At 44.8% G+C, this 16628-nt stretch overlaps 1 protein-coding gene across 6 annotated transcripts in view; it reads left to right on the plus strand.

Annotated features, from left to right (window-relative positions):
• The first annotated feature begins 583 nt into the window (after positions 1–583).
• KIF5C (kinesin family member 5C) overlaps positions 584–16628 on the plus strand; it is a 159714-nt gene continuing 143669 nt past the window's right edge. For 5 of the 6 annotated variants that reach the window (XR_015146033.1, XM_086352621.1, XM_086352637.1 and 2 more), the window contains exon 1: positions 584–1092. Coding sequence is in view for 4 of the 6 variants with exons in the window: in XM_086352621.1 (XP_086208747.1) it covers positions 967–1092 (126 nt within the window). In the remaining 2 variants the exon portion in view is untranslated. Of the gene's footprint in view, positions 1093–13263; positions 13385–16628 lie in introns of those variants that run through there. The other variant, XM_086352659.1, reaches the window with a different exon arrangement.

Genomic DNA, 16628 nt, shown 5'->3' on the forward strand with positions numbered 1-16628 from the left:
AAATCTGTGGGTGTGTACAGGTTTATTTGTCTTTGTTTCCGTTATGGAAAAGGTCCCTAACTTTCATCACATATTAACGGAGTTCCCGACCCCCCAAAAAATGTATGAACAAGCTTTTTCAGGAATTACTGGCTTCAAAATCCATGCAAATCTCAATTCCCTTCTAATTTCCTCACAACGCTTAAAAACTGTTGAGCACAAAGAAAATGCTCCATAACTGTTTGGTTGGACAGGGTCTTAAGAGGGGACTTTCCTGTGGGATCATGAAAAGATCTAAGGAGATAATATAGACCTTGTTATAGAGATTTTGACGGGAAATATTGGATGTGACATTCATCGTTTTATCGACTTGGGCAGCCACCCAAGATCTGCAGGTTCTCGGAAGCATCACCCTAGGCACCGCCGCTATCCCCTAAAGCCAACTCCAAGCATCCAAGTCTTCTCACCCGCAGGTGCAGCGACTACAAGTCCCAGGATGCTTCGCTCTCGGAGCCTGAGCGAGGGTGGGGCGGATCCCCGCAGTGACGTAACCGACCAGGGCTGTGCCCAGGCAGGGCGGGGCGAAGGGGCGGGTCGGGGAGGCGACCGAGCGCGCTGGTGCTGATGCAGGATGGCTGAGCTCGAAGGAGCCCGGGAGGTCTGAGTAGGGAGAGGCTGGCTCCCTGCGCATCGCCTCGTCCGCCCGCCGCGTGGTCGTGGGCAGGTGGGCCTGGGGCGCAGCGCAGGGTCAGGAAAGGCAGGTCTGCAGCCGGCTGGGCCAAAGGTTAATAGGCTGCCCACCTACAAGGTGCCGGAGCGGCCGGAGCTGCCCAGCCAGCCGAGTTCGCGATGACCTGCTGAGAAGCGTCGTCTAGGCTGCGGGAGGCGGCCTTGTTGGGGGCGGTGCGGTTGTCAACCGCTCTCCCTCGTTGTGCCGAACCGCGGCCCCCCACCCATCCCTGCGCCCCCTCCCTGCCGCCGGCCGAGATGGCGGATCCAGCCGAATGCAGCATCAAAGTGATGTGCCGGTTCCGGCCACTAAACGAAGCAGAGATCCTCCGCGGGGACAAATTCATCCCCAAATTTAAAGGCGAGGAGACCGTGGTGATCGGGGTAAGTGGCTGTGAAGTCTGGCCTCCCTGATGCTTCGCGCCCCAGCCGGGCGCCCTGATGCCCCAGGCCGGGCAGAGATGCTCGGGCAGCCCCTTTGGACATCCCTTGGGAGCTGCCCTCTAGGGTGGACTTGAAGAGAATCCCCCACCCTGTAGTTCCCTCCTGGGCGAGTTGAGGGTCGACTGGAGGCCCCGGGGCGGCCCCAGGTGGCGGCAGAGGGGGTAGGGGGCGAGCAAGGGTTCGGCGCCGCCATTGTTATTGGGGTGGGGGCCCGAGTGGGTCTATTGTTCCCCGCCCTGGCCAAGTCGCGTGGGTAGTGTGTTCGCGTTATCCTCAAGCTCAGACTCCCCTTAAAGTATGAGCTCTGTAACCCACAAATGATTCCAGGTATCGTTTTGATTTATCGAGCACTTTGCCTCTTCTCACAGTTTTGGTAAAAGAAGGAAAAAAGCTACTGGAAAAATCCTAGCCTCTGCACCGAGCTCCCACAGCCGTGTCGAATTGGCTCCCCGCGGCGTTTCACCTTGCTCTGCACGCGGAAGGCGGGGGCTGGGGGAACACTGGTGGCCTCTCCCGGAGGCTTCGTATGTCTCCTCTTGCTTCCTCTCAACCCAGGCTGTCCTGACTTGGACCTCGAGTCTCACTCTTCCCCGGTGGGGCGACCCCCACCTGGTGTCCGCAGACCCTCGGGTGTGTTTCATGTTGGGCGGTGAGGAGGCTGTACGCCCACCCGCATCTGTGGGACCGGGGGTCCCAAACGAAGCCAAATAGCCTCTGTACTCAAAGAACAAGTTACTTTGTGTGGCTGGGGCCCCCTCGCTTTTGATCTCCCTTCCCAAGTTTCCCTTCCCCAGACTTGGCTCCATTTCTGCAGCGCGGCTGCTGGTGCGGGGAGGGAATACCTTTGGGTTTTAGTTCTTAAAGGAATATGTCAAATGAAATAAACCAGCTTTCCCCGCCCCCACCCCCACCCTTCCCCCTCCTCTGTTCCCAGCGTGTGTAGCTGACGGTACCCTCTTTGTATGCGAGTCCAGTGGGGAGGGACCGAGTTAATGGGAGCCTCCCGATCCCCGCTGACACGTTCCTGGCAGCCTGCTCGAGGCTGCTGATGCAGCCTTCCCGGCCTCAGCATTGATTAAATGATGTCATCCCGATTACTGAGCATGCTCAGACTACCCCCTCCCTCCTATTTTCCCCCAGTGGCTGGGGTATTTAGGTCAAGTGATTGACAGGTGACAGTTTACTTAGGGTCTCTGCTGGAGTCAGGTCGACTCTTCTTAAGCACCAGAGGCAGACATTTGCCTGCCCAAACAGTCCCAGCATCTTTGCCAAGGTTGTGCCGCAGTCCTTGTGAAGGGCCCCAGGGACTAGCAGGTGCTGGTCGAAGCGGAAGGCAGGCTTTCTTTGCAAGGCAGGCTTTCTCTGCGGAAGGAGACCAGAGGCAAGGCTCCGGCATTGCCAAAGGACTTCATCGTGTACCTGCCTTAGAAAGGCATTTCCTCTTGAAGACCTCCTCTCCTCCTCATTTTCACAGTCATCAGAAAACCGTGACCTCCAAATGCTATGGGGGTGGTCGTTCATTCTGAGAGCTGGCCTGAGGGGCTAGGAAGGAGGGGTTTTCTATCTGCTTTGTGTTAAATTGAAGGAAAGATGTATGCTACAATTATTGATGAGGAAGAAAATTCTATACTTGATGGCTGACATTGGATAGTGACGTATCTATGGATAGTAGCTTGTTGGTTACACATCTAAGCTGGGGTCAGCCTACAGGGTGATTTGCTGTTTCCTGAGCCAGCTTGTGGTTTGGATAGAGTGGGAGTTACTGGGGACATCTAGCCCTGCCCCTTGTCTGGTAACGGTTTTTTAACCAATAATTGTTCAGTCCTAGAACATGTTCTGGTGACCCTATGTTTTCAGAGGTTTTAAAGAGAGGCTCAAGCTGTTTCTTTTCTTTCTCCTCCTCTCCCTCCTACTCCACCTTCTTCCTTTCCATGCTCTTCTCTTTCTCCGTCTTCTAAGGGTGACATACCAGAACTAGTGAAGTGGAGTAATAAATCATCCCTTTGATCTGTGTGCAAGGCAGAGATCCTTAATTTTATGGTTATCCTTCCTTAATTTTATGACACTACTAAAGTATATTAAACAAATGGTTGTGGATGCGAATACACATGTAGCTCTTCAACTGTAAATCTGGGGTAAATTGAAAATTTTTTTATCTTACTATAATCCTTTAGTACAACACTTTTCAGTTTTCTTTAAGATAAATTTTTCTTTGAAATAAAGCATTCATATAGAAAATAAGTGTATATAGCTTTTCTTTTTTTATATAAAGTAAACACTCCCGTAACCACCTCTTAGGCTAGGAACCGGACATTTTCAGGACCCCCGAAGTCCCTCCCAGTCACTAACTCCCTGTGCCTCAGAATAACTGCTATTTTGACTTTTAGTTTTTTTTTTTTTTTTTTAAGCTTTAGATCCATAAAACCACACAGTATGTTCACCTCTTTGTGTGAGTTCTTGTGTTCAACATGATGGTTGTCAAATTGGTCCACGTTGTGATGTGTGGCTGCAGTTGGTTCATCCTCATTGACCTGTAGTATCTTATATGAATATACCACAATTTATTTATCCAGTAACTGTTGGTAGTAACTGTTTGGGTAGTTTCCACTTCGAGGCTAATATAGATGGAGCGGCTATGAACATTCTTTTATGTATCTTTCAGTGAGTTTGGTACAGAACCGAAGACTGCCAAATGCTGAAGGGTGTTGGGACTTGAGTTGGCATGTGCTAGGACCCTTCCCATTCCTACTTAGAAATGTGTAACTAAAGGGAGTGACAGTTCTTGCAGCCTGTATCATCCTTTGTCGTCTGAGTAGAAGGCTCCCAGGTCAATTCAATTGGAACCCGCCCACCTGGCTCGGGTGCCGGTGGAGGCTCTCTTAGGTGGGCTCTCCCCTCCTTGCAGGGCCATAGATTGTGGGGATGACCAAAGAAGCCCAGAACCCAACAGAGATGAATGAAGAATGAATTTCTGTGCAGTTAACTGTGAGTCCAAATTCAGAATCTCAGAAATTCTTTTTTTGTTTTTGAAACTGGGGTGATTGTTTTTCCTTTAAAGTCTTGTTCATTTCTTGTGGAGATGTATGCTGAGAGGAAGATTTTGCAGATGGGGTTCCTAGATTTCTCTTTTTTTAAGAAATGTCATCTTGAAGTACGTGCTTAGTCACTCAGTCGTGTCTGACTCTTTGTGATGCCATGGGTTGTAGCCCACCAGGCTCCTCTGTCCATGGGATTCTCCAGGCAAGAGAACTGGAATGGGTTGCCATACCCTTCTCCAGGGGATCTTCCTGACTCAGAGCTCGAACCCAGGTCTCCTGCATTGCAGGCTGATGTTTTACCGCCTGAACCACCAGGGGTAAAGCTTGAAGAGATTCTCTCTCTCATTCTTGCTTTTCTCCCCCGTGCTCCTGTGCAGAACTTTCTTTCCCTCACTGCCCCAGCCACAGTTTCTTCCACTGCGGACTCTTGTAGCATTCATTTTGTATGTGATCTCATAATTTTTTGCCTTAGATGATCATTTTTTAATTTTTAAGAGATTCTTATTTATTTTACACATTTTTGTTTATTTTTGGCTGTGCAGGGTCTTTGTAGCTGTGGGGGTTTCCTCTGGTTGCAGCGTGGTAGCTTCTCTTGTTGAGTGCGAGCTCCAGCGCAGGTGCTCAGTGGTCGTGGTGCGTGGGCTTAGCTGCTCTGAGGCACGTGGAGCCTTCCCTGACCAGGGATTGAACACTTGTCCCCTGCATTGGCAGGCAGATCCTTATCCACTGCGCCACCAGAAGTCCCTCAGATTATTATTAATTTTGATCCCGTGTCTAATGACATTGTAAAGCAGGTGTAGTGCCAAGACCCATTCATGTTTTGCTTCTTGTACTTCTCAGGGTGTTACCCACAGAAGGCACTTAATAAATATTTATTGATCTCTTTGTTGAATCTAGAAGTCTTTACCTTGGTGTATTTTAATGACTTTATGGACTTTTCATTGACTGTAGGCTATGGGGAGTAGTTAAAAATAATTTTAAAGAGATGTGCTATGTGCTATCTCTTAAATGTCTTGGTAAAGAACTGTATTCAACCTTGTTAAAAATTAGGTCTGCTAATAACACTTGTGATAAGCTAGAAGTGGAGGGTGGGGGTGAGGGGCACCACATTAATTCTTTCAGAGAAAAATATTGGATTTAGAGCATTTCTCAGAACACTTCTTCATTAACTGCTAAAAATCCTAGTGAGTCATCCATTACTTTGAGTTCTGCCTGTTGGTTTTGATGTATCTGCATTGATGGAACTCTGTCTTGAGAGAGTTCTCAGTAGGTTTCTTTGAAATGGACTTTCGCATGTCAGTTTTGGGCTTTCCTCTTGTTTGCACTCCTGGGAAAGCAGGTCTTGTTAACCAAGGGTGCCTCCCCTGAGGCAGTGTAAGTTTTGACTTGTTTGAAAGCCAAAGCAAAATATTAGCCACAAACCCTGAGCTGGCCTTTGGCGTGGAAAGTGGCCTTAGGCTCCAGGAGATTAGATTAGTTCTGGTCAGTGGATGGGTAGGGAAGTCAGGGGTGGGGACAGAAACCAAATTCCAAGCCTGAGTTACTGTTGTGGAGATTATGGGCTGAAGATGTCAAGAAATATGGCCAGAATTTTTCTTTCTGTCTGTAGTCATGATTTTTAAAGGCAAGAATATTTTAAAATTTATACAGAGTAAAATGACTCTTTTCGGTTATAGTTCTATTGTAGGGGATGTGAAAAATACATAGAATTGTGTAGCAATGCTGTATTAGTTTTCTGTTGCTGCTGTAACAAATTATCACAAATTTGAAGGCTTAAAATGATACAAATGTATTATCACACAGTTTCCATACTTCATGTGGACAAAGAATGTCGCCTGCAGTTGGTGGTGCACCCTGAGGGGAATTCAGGACAGAGGAAAAAGGATACTGGTTCTGGATAGTTAAGATTCATATCAAAGGAATGTTTTCAATTAGTCCAGACTCTTCCATCTTCCCATACACAGAAAAGCACTAAAATCATTAACTTGAGATGTCTGTTTTTTGTGATTAGCAGTAATCTTTTGAAGTTCCACTACTTATTTTCTTTTTTCCTTTAACCCCCTTCAAAACCTCCTGTATATCCTGGCTCCTTTCTTACTCTTTAGAACAGTCCCTCAGAGCTATCTGACAGGCTGCCATCTCCTGCTCTAATCCTCAGTAAATGCCTTACATAAAACATAATTCTCAACTTTTAGGTTGTGCTTTTTTTTTTTTTTCAGTCAACCGAAGTCCATCAAGTCAGCTGGTTTCTCTGCTTAGAGTCTTACAAGGTCAAGACCAAGGTGTTGACAGGACCATGTTCTTTTATGGAGGATCTGGAAGAAAATCCATTTCTTTGCTCATTCAGGTTTTGGCAGAATCTGGTCCTTGTGGTTGTAGGATTGAGGTCCCGTCCCCTTGCTGGCTGTCAGCCTGGGGCTGTTCCTAGCTGCTAGAGGCCACTCTCAGGTCCTGGCCGTATGGCCCCCTTCCTATACCTTAAGAGCCAAGGGTGGATTGATCCCCTCTCATGCTTCAAATCTCTTCTGTCTCTTCTTCCATGGCATATCTTTCTCACTGACTCCTCTGCCTCCCTATTCCACTTTTCAGGGCCCATCTGGTTACAGTGAGCCCAGCCAGATAATATGGGATGATGTCCCTATTATAAGGTCATCTGATTAGCAATCAGTTTAATTTGCAAATTTCCTTTCATCCTGTAACTTTCATATATTCACACGTTTCGTGTAGACATCTTTTGAACCATTATTCTAACTACCATATACCACCATACTCAAGATACACAACAGTTTCATCACTCAAAAAAACAAAACCAAACCCCCCAAATCTCTCATGTCATCCCTCTGTAATCAAACCTTCTCCCCTCTCTTAACCTCTGGCAACCACTTATCTCTTCTTCTTCTACATAACTTTGCCTTTTCCAGATTGTCATAAAAATGGAATCATAAATTTAAGTATCTTTCTGAGATTGAGTCCATTGAGGTTTAGGTTGTTGTTCCATGTATCAATAGTTTATTCCTTAAAAAAAAAGTTCATTACTTTTTATTGCTTAATGGTATTCCTTTATACAAGTATATCACAATTTGTTTATCCATTCACCTGTTGAAGGACATTTGGGTTATTTCCAGTCTGAGATGATTGTGAATAAAGCTGCTATAAACCTTTACATATGGGTTCTTGTGTGAGTATACATTTTTATTTCTCTTGGGTAATCAGCCGGGAGTGGGATTACTAGATCATACCATAACTGTATGTTTAACTCTAAGAAATGGCCAGTTTTCCAATGTGGCTTAAACTAAAAAGTGGTAATATTTTATGCCAGACTTTTTAAAGAGGATATTCATCACTGTGTCTAAGTGAATATTAACAGTAGTGTTTAATAGTGTGGAGATATGTTCTTCCTAAATTTGGAAGTGTTTACATCACCTGAAAATGAATTCGTGGTTTCCTGTAAACCTGCCCTCTGAAATCCTGGAATGAGTGAACACAAGAGAGTAATTATAATCTGGCTTGTGTCGCTGGAGGTTCCTCTTGTTTATGGTGAGCACGCAATTGGTGCTAAAATAAAGGATTGGGGTTGGTAGAGGCATTGGGGAGAGTCAGATGGAATTGCCTATGAATTTACTAGCTCGCTGTGGGGCTTTTTTCAGGTTACTTAACTTTCCTGGGGCTCAGTTTGGTCATATTTCAAGTGGAGATAATTACTTAACTCACAGGATTGTTGGAATGAAATGAAATGAAGTGGTCAAAACAGGGTCTGGCACAGAGAAAATGCTCAGCATATGCTAATTACCTCTCACGTTCCTCTTCCTCTTGTAGGTCTCCTCAGTTTTAAGAATTAGCCTTGCCCCCCAAAATTACCACCCTTAATTCTGGCTAGCCCCTGAAAATGCTTCTTGCATCCTTGTTTCCTACCCACTAGTTCACACCATTCTTATCTGTGGAATTCCTAACCTTCAGAAGGCAGAGCTCAGGTTCCATTTACGTACTGTATCAGCTGTTCCTGTTGTCTGCAGTGATCACATATTGGTGTGTGCATGTGCATGTGCGCTTGCGTGAATATCCTCCTCGTGTAAATTACAAGCTTCTTAGAAGCAGAAGCTGTTTTTTTTTTTTTTAACATCTTTGTGCTTTTTACTGTCGTTGTCAAGTTGCTTAGTAAGTGTATCTTGATTGACAGTTCTGTCTTCCGCTGTTTCCTTGCCTAGAATCAAGTCTCGCTAAATGCCAATTTCTGCATTTCCTTGAATAACTTGGGCATCACTGGGGATTTCCCTCTGCCTCCACCTGTGCTTCCCTGGCCCGACTCCCTGGTTTAATGACAGGGTTTTGCCTCCTTGACTTTTCTCCTCCCTTTAGAATAGGAAACTTCCCCCACCTTTGGGCTCCCTTTAGTGCCTGTCTCAGATTTCTCACCTGTGTCTCCTTATTAAACAAGCAAAAACAAAACTACCTACTCCCTAATGATTTCTCTTGAGTTAAAAAAGAATAGCTCCTTGACAGATCCAATTTCACCTGATTTCTCTCAGGTTTTCCATAAAGTCCTATCTTTGTGGCCGAGAAAGCTCCTCCCTTAACCTACTTGCTGCGTATCCACCAAGGTCCTTTTACAAGGAAGAAAGCTGTTGAGTGTGTGGTTATTTGAAAATACTGCAGAACTTGAGAGAAAATAGAGTTGTAAATTCATTCTACTATCCCCAACACCAAACTTGGACGCAAGGCAGACAGCCCAGGACCAACTTCCCAGCTCTATGACTTCTTCGCTTTATGTACTTAGACACATGGCCACACCACACTAAGTTCCAGTTTCCTGGCCTGTGAAATATGGATGATAACACTCTCCACCTTTGTAGGATCCTTGTGATGGTTACATGAGCTGATGTGTATAGATTGCCGAGTATGGTGCCAGGTTCAGAAAATGTACGCTGTGAGAAGACCCACAGTGGTTATTTCTCTGCACGTTTGTCAGATTAACTAGGTTTTAGAAAGCTTAAGACCCTTCATAGGTTCCCTGGTATCTTCAGGTTGTGTTAAAGAAAAAATTATTCTCACATTTGTAAATACAGTAAGGAAGACTATTATAGTACGGGTTGATACTGTTCCAGTAGGGGAGAGAAATCAGGGTCAATTTCAAGTACAAGGGGAGCAGGTTGGTGGGGTGCATAGGTGGAAGGACAGTCACTAAGAGAGATGTGAAAAGTATGGGGGATTCTTGGTACAGGCAGGCCAGATATAAAGCTTTTAAGATACAAGCATTGAAGTATCTGGGGTGATGAGGTATTGATGGTGAATGGGGCGGATTCTCTCTAAACTGCTTTAGGAGGAGTCTTGCTCACACTGGACTCTGCAAGGACAGACATGGAAGTCCAAGTTCAAGGCCCAGTTGAGACGAGGGCTCAGAGGAGCCTGATTAAAATATGGTCAAGGAGAGAGTCTTGGTCGTTTGGAACCCAGATTCTTCAGGGGTGCATCTGTAGACCTTCCATACTCTGGGCCCAGGTACCTTCCTAGCCTCACCCTTTATCTTGTGTTCATCTGTGCTTCTATTCCCCTAGGTTTCTCAATGCCCTTCTCCACCACAGCTGACCACACCCCACACACCTGGGATAACCATCCCTAAATTGTACCTGCACGGCATTAGACTAAACCCCTTGCAGGTCAGGAAGACTTACTGCCATTTCAGTTCCTGGACTAGCAGTTGGAACAGAGTAGTTGCTCAGTATAAGATGTCTTTTGAACAAAGTGAAAGAATGCTGACCTTCCTAAACTGTCTGATGTCCAAGCTTAGGGTATTTTTCTTGGATTTTTATCTTTGACCTCTGTCCAGCTCTGGTGACTTTTTCCCTACTTTGACCATCTTCATCATTTTGTTGTTATTGTCTTGAAAGAATAGTTTTCTCTGGGGTCCTGATATATGCTCATTGAAAAAAGACTCAGACCATACAGAAAAATATGAAGGAGAAGGTAAAAAGCACTTTTAATTTTATGAACTAGAAAACATCATTGTTAACATCTTATTGTTTATTCCAGCTCTTTTCTACTTTATAGAAAACACATTTTGTTTTAAAATGAAGATACAGTTTTATAAAGTCTGCTTTAAAAGCCACCATTTTACACAATGGTATACCTCAGACATCACCATTTATTAAAGATTATATATAATTTCATTATGTGTCTAAAGTGAAAGTGAAAGTCTCTCAGTCGTGTCCGACTCTTTGCAATCCCATGGACTGTAGCCTGCCAGGCTCTTCTGTCCATAAAATTCTCCAGGTAAGAATACTGGAGTGGGTTGCCATGCGTTCCTCCAGGAGATATTCCCAACCCAGGAACTGAACCCAGGTCTCCTAAGTAATACTTTATTTTCCACTGATAGTCATTTGATTTTCTGTTTTCTTTTTCTATTATAAACAAAGGTGTGATAAACATCAGTTTATCAGTACATATCTCTTTGTATCCTTGCCCAATTTTTTGTTAGAATACATTCCTAGGATTGAGATTTCTGGCTAAAAGGATATAGCTGATTTTAAGGTATCCACGGGTTTTCAGAGGGAGCAACTTAGAGATGGTGAATTGTCTTCTATTTTATATCCTCACTTCTTTGCCCACCCCATAGAGTTGGTGCCAGTTTGTTTCATAAGGCATCCCTTCATACCAGAGCTAAATTAAATTCTCACCAAGAGTGTGTACTTTGTCATGCACTGTTAACCCACAAATCCAGGACATGACAATGCCTTCAGACTTCTAATGTAAACCATAGGTTTTTGTAGGCTGTCTCTTGTCAGGTTCAGTATCCTAAAGGATGTTGTTTCTTGGAGGTGATCAAAAGCTAACTCTCTTGAGACAGAGAGAGATAGAGGTCAAGATTGTAGTCTTAAAACTAGGATGGATGTGTGCTTTCTTCTTGGAGCTTATAGTGAACGGCCTGTCATACCTTTGGGCAACAGTAAGTTGAGAAGGGATATAATAGCCCTCCCAAAAAAGCCCTGGAAAGAGCTTTTTACCACCTTCTCCTTTGATTACTAGGTACTCAGAAAAAATATAAAATTTCAAGCACACACCAAAGTGGAAAGAATATCAAAATGTACCCCCATGAGTCTGTCAACCAGTTTCAGCTGTCATCAACAGATGAGCTAATCTTATTTTGCTACATGCTATATACCTCTAACCTTTTCTCCCCAAATCGCTCAATTATTTTAAAGTGAAATCTCACGTCACATTATTTTATCCCTGAACTTTAGTATTTGTGCTGCCTAAGCGAGTACTATTTTATCCCTAAACTTTTGATATCTCTAAAAGATCAGGACTCTTAAAACCACAATAACATCATCTCAACTAAAATGTGCACAATTCCGTAATGTCTGATACCCAGACAAGTTCTCCGCATTGCCTCTTAAGTTTCTTCTACAGTTGTGTTTGCTCAAATCAGAGTACTAGGTACGATAGACTACAAGTGTGGAGAAAAAGAAAAGCTTGTCCATACTGACCCTGAAAGAAGAGGGAGGGAGGCTTCTGCTCTAGAATCATGTGTGGCCGTGGAGACGCACACTGAGCAGTCAGGGCTAATCAAGATTTCCAGCCTGTCTTCCTTAACAGTGGTCACGCCCTAGTTATGCTTTTTAATAAACCAACTCCAGCATTGCAGTGTCACCCAGAAAAGCTGTTTAAAGAGCTGCATGCCTTATAGCTCTCCCTCACCCCTACTCTCCCATTGTTTTAGTTGACTTGTATAAATGTCAAGAAAGCAGGCAGATGTGTTACTCATTTGTTTTCCAAGCTCAGTACTCACCCTTATAAAATTGGTGTGTGTGTGTGTGTGTTCAGTCCCGACTGACTCTTTGCGACCCCGTGGACTGTAGCCTGCCAGGCTTCTCTGTCCATGGGATTTTCCAGGCAAGAATACTGGAGTGAGTTGCCATTTCCTTCTCCAGGGGATCTTCCTGACCCAGGCATCACACCTGAGTCTCTTCTATCTCTTGCACTGGCAGGCGGATTCCTTACCAGTTGGCCACCTGGGAAGCTCCATAGAATTGTTGCCAAGTACATTTAGAGCAGTTCTTTTAGGTGTGTCTTGGTATGTTACTATTTACTATCTTGTCAGTCAGTGGACACTCATCCTTTATGTGAATTGGATACAGGAACATAAATCCAGAGAGGTGAAGGGAACATGTGTAAGTGAGAAGAGAATTCAGTGCAACACAGTACTTTAAGGAAAAAGGTTTGAAGTTCTCTTTTTATATTTTTTTAAAAATTCCTTTTATTCCTGTATCCCCCTCTTCTTATAAAAAAAGGGAGTTGGGTTGGAGAAAAAGTGCAAATAAAAACCAAATCCAATGATTGAGACTTTAACTTCTCTGACTGCAGAGTATGGTCTTGAGAGCTGCTGATCAATAATGTTATTTTAGAAGCATGTTGTTTAAAGAGCATGGTTACGCAATTCTCGGTTGGCAAATCTCAGGGACTCTCCCCAGGCTCTCTGACAAGAGCCGTCCCTCCCACTTCTAGGTCTCATTTTGCCTCAAGGGGAAATGAAGAACAGCCCGCTTCAGTCCTCTGAGGAGGTTACATCATAGTTTTTTTACTGACGACCTGTCTGGTACCTCACTCCACTGAGATTGTTGACTTTCATCTGGGAACCTGGGTGAATAACAACTCCATCTGACGTCAGAAACTTGGGGGAGTCTTGGGGGAAGGGACTTCTGTTCTTCTTTCATAGCACCCCCAGCTCCATAGAGAGGAACAAGTGCCCATTTGATTGGTCATTGTCCAAAGCTCTGTTGTTCCTGGTTACTGGTGGCAAGATCCCGTGGGTAGCGTTCAGCTCCTTCCTGTGTCTGCCTCTGGTAAGCTGACCCCTGCAGGGTCTGGCTTCCTGGGCTGGCTCCCAGGAACTGGCTGTTTTTCCATCTCGGCATCACCCACTGCTGAATGGATAAGTAGTCTGGACCCACAGATTCAGGCTCATGTGGGCTGGTCTCAAGGTTCAGAACAGGTTGGGCTGTGGGAGGGTCGGGTGGTGGGGTGAGGAAAGTAGGAAGACCACATAAGCCTTCTTGCTGGAGACTGGCCAGGTTTGACATTGGGTTGATGCATCCTACCACCCATCAGGTGGTACTTGGATGCCTGCTCTGTTCCTGTTCCTGTGTGGCGCAAACTTACCCACCCAGAAGGGGGAAGACTCTTAGGCAGAAGACTCTTAGGTGAGGCTTTTGGCATTCCAGGACCCCTGCTACTAATGTCATCACGGTAGCATTGAAACTATCTTCTAACTACTAATGGTTTGTTGATATAATATTTGTGAAAGTAGACTTTAGAAGGGAAGTGCTTAGCTCTTTAGTAATAATTACTAAACAACACAACCTACTAATTATCTGCTCAGGCAAGTGGGGAAAAAACACCAAAGTACTATATCCTAGAGTAACGCTTGCTTGTGTGCGTTGTTAAATTTTCCTTAATGAATATGGCTCTTGGAAAAGACTGGCTTGAGGATGTATTTTTTTTTTCCATTGGAGTATAGTTGATTTACAATGTTATGTTAATTTCTACAGTACAGCAAGTGATGCATATATTCTGTATATGCTCACCCTCTGTGAGGGCCCACACTCTATCTGTGGAGTGTGCTTCTTTCTGAATCTGAATAAATCCACTTCTTACCTATCACTTTGTCTCTCACTGATGTCTTTCTACAATGAGCATCAAGAACCTGAGCTTCATTAGGTCCTTAAACCAGATACCATGGGTTTTAGCTGGGTTTGAGTCCCACCCATGTGGGTTCAAGTCCCAAGCAGGGTTTTGGCTGGGTTCGAGTCCCAGCACATGGGTTCAAGTCCCAACCTGAGGTAAATGGTTTCACTTGTAAAATATTCTCTTTGTCTTTGTTTTCTCTAGATTACTGTGATGAATTTAGATTTGGCGGAAGAGGGCTGTTTTACGGATATTCTTCAGTCTGTGGCTTCATTTTGAAATATTCTAAGGTTTAGAATACTTCTCTGTGAAGTATTTCTTCAAATACTGAATCTGTCTTATTCTCCCTCAATTGGCACTACAGTTACGGGCATGTTGGGATTTTAACTGTGCACTATATGTCTCACACATTTTCTGCCCTTTTAGGGGGCATGTGAGGACTTCGCAGGTGGCGCTAGTGGTAAAGAATCTGCCTGCCAATGCAGGAGACGCTGGTTCAGTCCCTGCATTGGGAAGATCCTCTGGAGTAGGAAATGGCAACCTGCTCCAGGATCCTTCCCTGCAAAATTCCATACTCTGCACTGAGTTCACACTCACTGGAGAAGGAAATGGCAACCCTCTCCAGTATTCTTGCCTGGAAAATTCCATGGACAGAGGAACCTGGCAGGCTACAGTCCATGGGGTTGCAAAGAGTCAGACACGACTGAGCACACAGGATATATATATATATACACACACACACATGCACACATTCTTTTTTATATTCTTTTCCATTATGGTTTATCACGGGATATTGAATATAGTTCCCTGTGGAGGATATATTTTAAACTATATTTTCTGATTTACACAATTATCCAAACAAGTTTGTAAAGGGGAAAATGTACACCTATCTTGCTTCCTTAGTTCTATTAAAAACAAATATAAAGAGGTAACATACAGGTTAATGTAAAACTTTAAATGAGTTCTTTATTACCATACTTCTCTTTATAAAGAGGCATTTTTCTGTACTGTGGACTTTTTGGAGCTTCACTGCAATACTGTGCTGTCCAAAATGGTAGCCACCAAGCCCCTGAGTGTGGGTTGTCCAAATTGGGGGGTGCAAGAGATATAAAATATTTGTAAACTGGCTTTCAAAGTCTCTGTACAAAAAACGTAAAATATTAATTTACTCATTTTTTTTTTTGGTATTCATTACATGTTGAAGTAGTAACATTTTGGATGTATTGGGTTAAATAACATTAATGAAATAAATGTCCCCTATTCTTATTACTTTTTAAAATGTGACTACTAGAAAATTTAAAGGTACATGTGTGGCTTGCATTTTTGGCTGGCGTTATATTTCTATTGGTAATATATTTCTATATCAGATGGCTGCGCTAACATTTAGATGCCAACATCTTGATTGTCCAGGAGAAGGCAATGGCACCCCACTCCAGTACTCTTGCCTGGAAAAATCCCATGGATGGAGGAGCCTAGTAGGCTGCAGTCCATGGGGTCGCTAAGAGTCCCACATGACTGAGCGACTTCACTTTCACTTTTCACTTTCATGCTTTGGAGAAGGAAATGGCAACCCACTCCAGTGTTCTTGCCTGGAGAATCCCAGGGACGGGGGAGCCTCGTGGGCTGCCGTCTATGGGGTCACATGGAGTCGGACAGGACTGAAGTGACTTAGCAGCAGCAGCATCTTGATTGTCTTTTGCGTTTAGGAATTTTGGTTCTAGTCTGGCATATTGAGGGATTATTGTGTGCTAAGATCAGTTGTGCTAAGCATTGTGAACTTGCTGTGATAAGTGAGACGAGATCCCTGCCCCCACCCCACCCTCAACCCCGACCCGCCAAAAAATTAGTGTGCTGAGTGTCCAAAGAGAAGAGGAAACAGTGTTGTTGGAGTTAGAAAAAGAAAGGACATCCCACCTCAAGCAGGGGGATCCTTTGATCCTTACCTTGACACTCGGTGGAAGTCTGCTCTGCAAATGTAATATTTGTTCCTTTGATCCTTACCTTGAGACTGGGTGGGAGTCTGCTCTGCAAATGTAATATTTGCTTCTTTATCTTCAGTTACTTTACAATTATGTGTAGCCGCTTTACAGATTTCTGTTTTAAATATTATTGAGAAAAGACCTGAGTAGGGACCTGTGCTATAGCCGGGCCTCTCTCCTTTCTCCCCTCATCAGTGCTGTGCCGCCGCTGCTCCCGGGACAACAGCCCACCCTGAACTCTGTAATTAAGTACCAGCCATTTACAGCCTGTGTGTGATGCGGATTTGTGATGCGTATGTCGTGGGTGACACTGAGAACACCAAACGGTGAGAGGGTGCGGCGTCTTGGGAGAAAAAACGGCACCGTGCCCTCCTGCCGCCTGGCTCCCGCCGCAGGGCAGCAGCCCGGGGCGGGGGGAACCCAGCCTCCCGCCTCGCCCTGGCCCGTGTGTTTTTAATTTCCGGCATGATGATCAATCTGCCGCGTACCCTGTCTCCATTCTGCCGCTAATGCTGGGAATGATGAAACCTCTTGTCCTGAAAGTGCATTCCCCTTTAGCACAGGCACCCTCTGATGCGGTCCCTCCCCCCAGCTAAACAAAAGCTCCCGTGCCCATTAGGATGTCAGGGTGGGCAGCGCTGCGAGGGAAGAAGGCGAGGGAGGGCTGCCTTTGTCGCTCACAGGTGCGCCTCTTCTTTGTCCTGGTATCTGAGGAAGAGGTTGCCTTGCAGGTGAAGGCCACACAGCTCTTTGCAGAAGGAGCTGGAAACTCTTTTACACC

The sequence above is a fragment of the Bos grunniens genome, chromosome 2 (genome assembly GCF_055505025.1).
Source record: "Bos grunniens cultivar Pamir isolate PY7600 chromosome 2, Bosgru_T2T1.0, whole genome shotgun sequence".
NCBI lineage: Eukaryota > Metazoa > Chordata > Mammalia > Artiodactyla > Bovidae > Bos > Bos grunniens.